The sequence below is a fragment of the Coregonus clupeaformis genome, chromosome 8 (genome assembly GCF_020615455.1).
Source record: "Coregonus clupeaformis isolate EN_2021a chromosome 8, ASM2061545v1, whole genome shotgun sequence".
In the NCBI taxonomy this organism is placed as follows: domain Eukaryota; kingdom Metazoa; phylum Chordata; class Actinopteri; order Salmoniformes; family Salmonidae; genus Coregonus; species Coregonus clupeaformis.
This window is the reverse complement of record NC_059199.1, coordinates 21,283,914-21,294,232: the sequence shown is the minus strand read 5'-3', so window position 1 is coordinate 21,294,232 and position 10,319 is coordinate 21,283,914. Positions and strand designations below refer to the sequence as shown.

The 10,319-nt window shown below is 43.8% G+C and overlaps 1 protein-coding gene across 1 annotated transcript; it reads left to right on the top strand.

Annotated features, from left to right (window-relative positions):
- Positions 1–474: 474 nt before the first annotated feature.
- Positions 475–2,770, top strand: LOC121572451 (bone morphogenetic protein 15-like). The gene is made up of 2 exons (XM_041884525.1): positions 475–853; positions 1,720–2,770. Exons 1-2 carry the CDS (start codon positions 475–477, stop codon positions 2,706–2,708), a joined length of 1,368 nt encoding a protein of 455 aa, XP_041740459.1. The 3' UTR covers positions 2,709–2,770.
- Positions 2,771–10,319: the final 7,549 nt, after the last annotated feature.

Genomic DNA, 10,319 nt, shown 5'->3' with positions numbered 1-10,319 from the left:
AAGCACAACTCCAATATAAAGTAGTTTTTTTTTGCCGAAATGCCACGTGCGTCCACTTATATCAGTTCATTCCCTAACCATTACGAAACATGTATTTGATCAAATAAGCCTCATGTAGCAAATTAGCAATTACATTTTTGCTTGACCAAATTTGACATACAAAAATTTTTGATTATTTTCTTGAACAGATTTTGGGTGGAGTAAAACCTCTCGCTTTGCCTCTTCCTCAACTCACAAGAGGGGTTAATTGGGGTCAAGCAGGAAGTGGGCTGTATTGCCAACCGCTGTTAAACCCCACCGAAGAATAAGAAGTGGACTGTTTTCAGAAAATAGTTGGTTGTTTGTCAGGTTAGAGTGCGTCTCACCTAGTCCTTGGTAAGAAATCATAGAAATCACGCCTTTTGATTTCCAGTTGATGGTAGTAGCCTATCCTTCTGGTGGTAGCTCGGAGCTTGCACCAGAGCTAGGTCCAACATGACGGCTACCCACCGTTACAACCCATACAACATTTGTATCCTCTCCTGTTTCGTGTTTTTGTTGTCTTCTACGTTTACCCGAGCAGACGGGAAAATGGCCACCATTCCTACTAGTCCCTCTGCTTCGTCACAATCACAACTCTGCGGGAGAAGCTGCCGAAATCACCACAACACTAGTCAGACAATCCAACAGCTGCATCACATGCCACTAACGGAGGCGCAGAAAGCCGACCAGAACTTGCAGTATATGTTAAGTTTGTATAAGAGCGCAGCCGACCCGGATGGGAGGCCTAAACAGCATCGGAAGTTCGGGTCGAACACAGTGCGTCTGCTGCGACCCATCACCACCCAGGTGCGGTCTCTGACAGCGTCTACAGGTGAGTAACACACACACACATTACATGAATGTCACACACACACATTACATGAATGTGTAATGTAGGCTACAGTGTTTATTTTGTAGATGATTTTCCCGTCTGGGCTATTATCCTTGGCCTAAGTGGTTCTCACCCTCCAGCTTTTGGCTACCTGTTCAAAATAAGTGTGAAAGGTAGGCTATTGAATTTGACAGTGGTTGTTGATTCATACTAACAATTTACAAACTGTTTTGTAAAGTGAATGATTATCTAATATTTTGTAGGTAGGCTAATATAGGGAACCTTAATCTGTGTTTTTGTTTGTTTGATGTTTGTCTGTCGTAGCCGGCCGCGACCGGGATACCCATTGGGCGGTGCACAATTGGCCCAGCGTCGTCCAGGGTAGGGGAGGGAATGGCCAGCAGGGATGTAGAGCATGGTGTTTGCAACGCCAGGGTTGTGGGTTCATTTCCCACGGGGGGCCAGTATGAAAAAAAATAAAAATAACGTATGCACTCACTAACTGTAAGTCGCTCTGGATAAGAGCGTCTGCTAAATGACTAAAATGTAAAAATGTAAATGTAATAGATATTTTTGCATTATGACACATTCAATTCAGAATTGTATCAGATAAAAGACATGATTATGATATTGACACCTACCTTTATCCTCTAATATCCACCCTTATTCTATCTTCATGTCATTCTCCACAATCTCCCCCTCTCCATCTTTTCTCACTCTCTTTCCACTTTCTCTCTACCTCTCCACATTCCTCTCCCTCCCTGTCCTCTCTCCACCTCCACATTCTCTCCCTCTCTTCCTTGTCTCCCACTCCATCCTTTCTACACCTCCATCCTCTCTCCACACTCCCTCTCTCTCTTCTCCAGACCTGCACTACACATACACAGTGGTGTATGACCTCCAATCCATCTCCCTGGACCATCTGGTGAGAGCCTCCTTCTTGCACCTCCGTTCCTCCAGAACTGTCAGCACGCCCCACCGCTCCCCTCTCCACTGCAGGGCCAGAGTCACCTCCCTTGGGCATGACAGCTGGATGAGCCCCCCTGGACATCTGGGGGACCAGGGGTGCCTGGTAACGCTGGAGCCCCATCAGCAGTGGACAGAAACAGACATCACAGAGCACTTCTCCAGCCAGGTGAAGCAGGGGAGTCGCCTGACCCTCTCGGCCCAGTACTGGTGCCTGGATCCTTGGTATCGTCGGAGTGAGGCCTGGGGCGGCCTGTGGAGGTTCAGGGGAAGAGGAGGACACAGGGGAGGGAGGAGGGCAGCCTCAAGAAATCACCTCAATGCCCCTGCTCTCCTTCTCTTCCTCGATGAAGAGGAGGAGCCCAGGGAGTGGGGGGAGGTGACTCGAATGCGGTACAGTTTGAGGTTGGGAGGTTTGGGGGGTCCTACTCCGGAGCACCACTACACCGGGGGCCCCAGGCCCCGATCACGTCGCGCCAAACCCCTACCATCCAACCCCAGTGGCCCTAACCATCCAGGCAGCATAGTCTCCGACATCCCCAACTACCGAAAACACAAAACCCCCTCGCCCAAGAACCAGTGCAAGCTCCACTCGTACCGGATCACCTTCGCCGCATTGGGCATGGCGCATTACCTCGCCCCACACCAGTACAACCCTCACTACTGTAAAGGAGACTGCCCCAGAGTCCTCCACTATGGCCTCAACTCGCCCAACCACGCCATCATGCAGACCCTGATTAAAGGGAAAGGGGTGGATGAGGTGCCGTCCCCGTCCTGCGTACCATATAAGTACAAGCCCATGAGCGTACTAATGCTGCTGGAGGACAACAAGACAGTGGATTATAAGGAGATTGAGGACATGATCGCCGAGTCCTGCACTTGCCGGTAGTTGGAGACATGGGAGGAGAGGTTGAGGGGGGTAGTTAAGAGTGCAGACCCCCCTCCCTTACATACTTGCCAGAAGACATGAGTGGTGGGGAGGTGGGGGGGTTAGTCAGGGAGAAGGCCAGTCCCCCTCTCCCTTAATCGGTAGAGACTGGGGCTTACCCTCCCTTACACGCCATTCCCTCCCAACTCTGTGTTTTGCTAGATGCCCCTCCCTACTTCCTCACTCTCAGGAGGACTTCAGCTTCCCCATGTCACTTTGAACATTTTGGAGGGGAGGGAAGGAGGGGTAGCTTGGAGGGGGTTCCACAAAAACAAAATACCTTGTTGCCTTCTTCAACAGGATCTGCGTAGGGGTGAATGTTACAATCACAGGACCAGTAGATTAGTCATGTGGGACTGAAGGTGCTCAGCTTCCCCAATTCTCTTTGAATCTTTTGAAGGGGAGGGTGGTGGGAGAGAGAATAAGTTAAGCCTGCCCCGATGCCCCCGCCCAAAAGCTCAGTGGGTAGTGAAGTCTTATGTGTCAATATTTATATGATGATGAAATGGTGGGCTGTAGTAATATGATGATATAATGATGCATGTACAGTAAGCAGAAAGGGTCAATCCTGACATTCAGCTTAAACCAATCAGAATTTGTGTTTTTCTGTCTTTTTGTCTCTTTTTTTTATTTGGAAAAATCTTCTTGATAGTGCTTGACATCTGGCCACAGGAAATTAGTGATAGAATGTACCGAACTGATTGGCTGAGTGAGTGATAGAACACACAACGTGATTGGCCAGAGACTAAGCTTCGTAAGATATGTAAATATTTGTTTGGATTCACACACATGATGTGATGTTGGGACTTTGGGCTACCCATCTATCAGCTTGGGTGTCTGCCCTTAAAAATAAAAAAGCATTTAAAATGTTCACAGTCCTTTTTAGGTGTTTCTCTCTTTATATTGTGCTATAATAAAACGGACAATGGAGTCTTGCTAGACCTGGATGTATGTCCCAAATGGCAGCCTCTTCCCTAAATAGTGCATTACTTTTGACCAGAGACCCATAGGGCTCAGTTTGAAAGTAGTGCACTGCGTAGGAATAGGGTGCCATTTAGGAAGCAGCCTTGGAGTATGCTGCTTCTTTCCGAAACCACAGATTTTGCACATTTCTGGGCTGTGGATGTGGACTTCCTAAGCAAGCAAATAGAGAAGAGAGCAGGAGGGAGGAAGAAAAGAAACAGAGTGCAGTAGCACTGTCAATAGCCTGTCTCAAGGAAGAAGAAAAAAATGAATGGGGAAAGTGCAATGTGTCTGTGAGAGTATTTTGCTGGAGTGGGTCTTATGAATGTATAGCTTAAAGAGTCTTGCACTAAAATAAAATGCGTATTTTGTAAAAAAAAAAAAAAAAGTCATTGGTTTTGTTTCTTAACTATAGTTGGGTTGATGATCGGTGGACCTAATGTTGAATTGGTAGTCATTAGTTAGCCATGCATATTTTGTAAAGGTTCATTTCTTGACATCGGTTTTGTTTTCTGGTGGGACGGCGATTTTAAAATTGTATTCATAACTTCACCCTGTTATGTAGATGACGTTGTCCATTCATGTTGCATGCTGGAGTGGACAAAATTGGCAATATTATATTAAGGGTTGATAAGAAAGTACTTTAAATATTTGTTAATTTTGGGCTTAAGGATAGGGTTAGTGGTGGTTTGCATTTGAGAGCATTCTGTTCTATCAGTTTAATTGCATACACAGAGGATGTTTTCCCAATGCTGCCTGCAGAAGATGTCTTTCACCCACAGATGGCAGTGTTACTCTATCATTTAAACCAGGGTATCAGAAGGCTACTTCTCTCTTACAGAACTCCATGCAATAAAGCAGGGAGTGGGTGTATTCATTAGTGCACATGTTTTGCAACTGAAAACAAAAATGACAATTTCGTATTGGATGTGTCCAGGTTCGTGAAGTCACTGGTTTGAATACTGGCACCGACAAGGTGAAAAATCTGTTGCTGTGCCCTTGAGCAAGGCACTTAACCCTAACTGCTCCAGGGGTGCTGGACAAAGGCAACACTGGCCTTGACCCCACTCCCTGCGGGTGTCTCTCCCCCTCCCCAAGTTATTATTATCCCTTCCTTTTTCAGTCTGTTTTCTTCTGTTTGGTGCCTAATGTAGTCCCCTGTAGCTCAGTTGGTAGAGCATTGCGCTTGCAACGCCAGGGTTGTGGGTTTGTTTCCCACGGGGGGCCAGTATGAAAATATATGCACTCACTAACTGTAAGTCGCTCTGGATAAGAGCGTCTGCTAAATGACAAAACATTAAAAAAATTTAATGAACATGACCCTTTGATTGAAGTGGGCTGGTGCTGTCTGGTATAGGATGATAGAATACTGTATCTAAAATCTAAACCCTGGTACTGTAGAACTAAAATGAGTACAGGCACTTACTGAAATTAGAATTGGCACCTTTCTGATTCCACTTCAAGTACTGCTACAGCCTTGAAAATACACAGTTTAAAAAGTATATATTTTTCTCTTAGAGTGCATAGTCATCCCAGCTGACAACTGTACAGTCACTGTCATGCTGCAATATTGTCCAATATCAAACACAAACAGGACTACTAGCCAGACCTGGCTTCGTTCGAATACTATCTAAAATCTTCCAAATACTTCTGGAGTGTCAGATGGACAGGATTTTGCAGGATTTTGGGGACTATTCTACTGGTCCATTTGACAGGCAAGCTCAATCAAGCACAGATTAAGTATTTAAAATGATTTCAAACAGTATTTAAACCCAGTTCTGCTACTAGGTCAGCAGTCAGTAGGCTAATTAGTTAAAGGAGAGATCTATTTCTGTGTCAACTCAATGTTTACCTATCTACTGTATGACTGTACACACAGGGGAAAGCTGGTGAGTTGATCTCTCTTTCGACCCCTTCTTTCTCTGCCCCTCAACCAATCAATCTCGCTCTCTTTCCCTCTCTCCCTCTCTCGCTCTCTCTCTCTCTCGCTCTCTCTCTCTCACACACTCACTCTTTCTCTCTCACTCTCTCACATACACTCACTCTTGCTCTCTCAACTGATTTCTCTCTCAAAACTGATGCTGGCGCTAAGACCACACTCAACGAGCTGTATAGGGCCATAAGCAAACAAAATGCTCACCCAGAGATGGTGGTCCTAGTGGCCGGTGACTTCAGTGCAGGAAAACTAAAATCAGTTTGACCTACTTTTTACCAGCATGTCAGCTGTACAACTAGAGGCGAAAAAGGAGCGGGACACTAATCCGGACGCTTATAAAAAATCCCGCTACGCACTCCGACGAACCATCAAACAGGGAAAACGTCAATACAGGACCAAGATTGAATCCTACTACACTGACTCTGACGCTCGTCGGATGTGGGAGGGCTTGCGAGCTGTCCAGTGACACGAGCCTACCAGACGAGCTAAATACCTTCTATGCTCGCTTCGACGCTAGCAACACTGAACCATGCATGAGAGCACCAGCAATCTCTATTGCACTCCACACTGCCCTTTCCCACATGGACAAAAGGAACACCTATGTGAGAATGCTATTCATTGACTACCGCTCAGCGTTCAACACCATAATGCCCTCCAAGCTCATCACTAAGCTAAGGCTTACGTGATGAGGGCCTCCTGACGGGCCGCCACCCAGGTGGTGAGGGTAGGCAACAACACATCCGCCACACGCTGACCCTCAACACTGGGGCCCTTCAGGGATGCTTGCTTAGTCCCCTCCTATACTCCCTGTTCACCCACGACTGCGTCGTGCAGATGACACGACGGTGGTAGGCCTGATCACCGACGGCGATGAGACCACCTACAGGTCGTCAGAGACCTGGCAGTGTGGTGCCAGGACAACAACCTCTCCCTCAACATCAGCAGGACAAAGGAGCTGATCGTGGACTACAGGAAACAGAGGGCCGAGCATGCCCCCATCCACATCGGCGGGGCTGTAGTGGAGTAGGTCGAGACCTCCAAGTACCTCAGAGTCCACATCACTAGGAATTATCACGGTCCACACAAACCAACACAGTGGTGAAGATGGAATGGCAACGCCTCTTCCCCCTCAGGAGGCTGAAAAGATTTGGCATGGGCCCTCAGATCCTCAAAAGTTCTACAGCTGCACCATTGAGAGCACATTGACTGGCTGCATCAACTCTTGGTATGACAACTGATCGGCATCCAACCGCAAGGCGCTACAGAAGGTAATGTGTACAGCCCAGGACATCACTGGGCCCGAGATCCCTGCCATCCAGGACCTCTATACCAGGCTGTGTCAAAGGAAGGCCCTAAAAATTGTCTAAGAATCCAGCCACCCAAGTCATAGACTGTTCTCTCTGCTACTGCACGGCAAGCGGTACCGATGTACCTAGTCTGGAACCAACAGGACCCTGAACAGCTTCTACCCCCAAGCCATAAGACTGCTAAATAGTTAGTCCGGGTAGCTATTGGTTAACTATTTAACTATCTGCATTGACCCTTTTTGCACTAATGCTGCTGTTACTGTTTATTATCTATCCTGTTGCTTAGTCACTTTATCCCTACCTACAGTATATGTACATATCTACCTAAATTACCTCGTACCGCTGCACATCGACTCGGTACTGGTACCTGTGTATATAGCCAAGTTTTCGTTACTCATTGTGTATATATTCCTTGTGTTATAATTGTTTTATTATTTCTCTTTTTTTTTCCTTCTCTGCATTATTGGGAAGGGCCCGTAAGTAAGCATTTCACTGTTAGTTCACACCTGTTGTTTACGAAGCATGTGACAAATACAATTTGATTTGATCTCTTTCTACCCCTTCTTTCTCTGTTCCTCCCTAACGATTAAGATTACCGTTCTTCCATTGCCTATCAATGGACTAAATCACCTCAGTTATGTTCATTGCTCTTTCTCTCTTTCTCTTTCTCTATCTTTGTCTTTCTCTTTACAGTTACCTGGCCTAAATCCCAAAGAGCCCAAAGAAGCAAAAGCACTCCTAGAAAACTTCCTGTCCATTGCTGTTTTGTTAAAAGTACAATATTCAAGCTAGAATAAAGTCATTCAAGTTAAGTCACATTCATTTATTTTCATTGTAATTTTATTGGTTTTGTACATCATTTTCTTTCTATTTTTACAACAATTAGCATGTGCCATGCATGCTTACAGTCAACAGCACAGACAGTTCCATTTTACAGTGTGTTCGGTTGTTCTGGTATAAACAATTCACCCCAAATATGTCTATTCTGTACTTCCAAATGTTGCGTATGAAAATACGAAATGTTAAGAGACTGTAGATAGACTACACGACAGGCCGGGGGATCATAATAAACGTGTTTACTTTGTATTGCACATTGTTTCATGAACAGAGAGGATGCATATATATATGGGTATCTATGGCAACCATGTAGAAGTTTAATACAATAAATACTATATTCTAAGGTATAATGGATGATATGTGCCTTCAGAAAGTATTCACACCCCTTGAATTTTTCCACATTTGTTGTGTTATAGCCTGAATATAAATTGAGATTTTGTGTCACTGATCTACACACAATACCCCATAATGTTTTAGTGGAATTATGTTTTTAGAAATGTTTAGAAATGAGTTTAAAATGAAAAGCTGAAATGTCTTAAGTATTCAACGCAATAAGTATTCAACTCTTTTGTTATGGCAAGCCTAAATAAGTTTAGGAGTAAAAATGTGTTTAATAAATCACATAATAAGTTGCATGGACTCATTCTGTGTGCAATAACAGTGTTTAACATGATTTTTAAATGACTACCCCATCTCTGTACCCCACACATACAATTATCTGTAAGGTCCCTCAGTCGAGCAGTGAATTTCAAGCACAGATTCAACCACAAAGACCAGGGAGGTTTTCCTATCGTTCGCAAAAAAAGGGCACCTATTGGTAGATGGGTAAAAAAATAAAAGCAGACATTTAATATCCCTTTGAGTATAGTGCAGTTATTAATTGTTACACTTTGGATGGTGTATCAATACATCCAGTCACTACAAAGATACAGCCGCCCTTCCTAAATCAGTTGCCGAAGAGGAAGGACACCGCTCAGGGATTTCACCATGAGGCCAATGGTGATTTTAAAACAGTTACAGAGTTTAATGACTGTGATAGGAGATAACTGAGGATGGATCAAAAACACTAACATAAATCCACAATACTAACATAAATTACAGAGTGAAAAGAAGGAAGCCCGTACAGAAGAAAAATATTTCAAAACATGCATCCTGTTTGCAATAAGGCACTAAAGTAATACTGCAAAAAATGTGGTAAAGAAATGGTCTTGAACGCAAAGCATTATGTTTGGGGCAAATCCAACACAACACATCACTGAGTACCACTCTTCATATTTTCAAGCATAGTGGTCGCTGCATAATGTTATGGAGTATGCTTGTCGTCGGCAAGGACTAGGGAGTTTTTTAGGATAAAAATAAATGGAATATAGCTAAGCACAGGCAAAATCCTAGAGGACACCCTGGTTCAGTCTGCATTCCAGCAGACACTGGGAGACAAATTCACCTTTCAGCAGGACAATAACCTAAAACACAAGGCCAAATATACACTGGAGTTGCTTTACAAGATGACATCGAATGTTCCCGAGTGGCCTAATTACAGTTTTGACTTAAATCGGCTTGAAAATCAATGTCAAGACTTGAAAATGGCTGTCTAGCAATGATCAACAACCAACTTTTAAAGAATAATGGCCAAATGTTGTACAATCCAGGTGTGGAAAGCTCTTAGCGACTTACTCAGAAAGACTCAGAGCTGTAATCGCTGCCAAAGGTATTGACTAAGGGGGTTGACTACTTATCTAATCAAGATATATTTGTTTGTTTTTCTCCATTAATACAAAAAAAAAATCTTCCACTTTGACATTACAGAGGATTTTGTGTAGATCGTTGACAAAAAATGACACAACAAAGTGTGGAAAAAGTCAAGGGGTGTGAATACTTTCTGATGGCACTGTAGGCCTATGCATTACAAAAAATAGTATAAAAATGTATTCTTAATAAAAAATATTTAATTTTGGTGCTGTTTCGTTAGACCACATAATTCCCGAATTTGAGACTGGATGAATAATTCAAAATACAAATGTTTATATAAATACCTGTTTAAGTACGTACATACAATACATGCATATCTAAAATAAAACGTGAGCATGTACTGTATAAACATGAAGTGGGATAGGCTGTTACAGAAGTGTTCATTGCCAAGACAGGAGATGAGGTCTCTAGTACGTCTCTATGTGCATAAAACATCTGTCCTGGAGGCAGTGTTTCCACTGCACTCATTTTGATGTGGTGCTGCGCCACGGCAAAATCATTGCCGCCACGCAACCAAAACAATATGTAACATGAAAAAATATTTCTGCTGAGGCGCATTTTGAAGATGCTAGAACATTCCACATGTACTTTTCCTCTGCAAACGAAACAAGTAATTAATAGAAATATCTAACAACCTATTGGTAAAATATTTTATCTATTTACCTATTCTGCTTGCTGTTGTGTTCTATGCTAGATAAATATTCCTCTCGTGGTGCATTCATGTTATAAGTGCCATAGGGAGGGAAACATGCATTCTGACAAGCAGTCAATGCACAACAA

What these genes read in the sequence shown, in the direction of transcription:
- LOC121572451 (XM_041884525.1), top strand. Translation starts at nt 475, where the DNA reads ATGACGGCTACCCACCGTTACAACCCATACAACATTTGTATCCTCTCC. An exon ending in GTCTCTGACAGCGTCTACAG is followed by an intron (nt 854 to 1,719) that starts GTGAGTAACACA and finishes TCTCTTCTCCAG; the next exon opens with ACCTGCACTACACATACACA.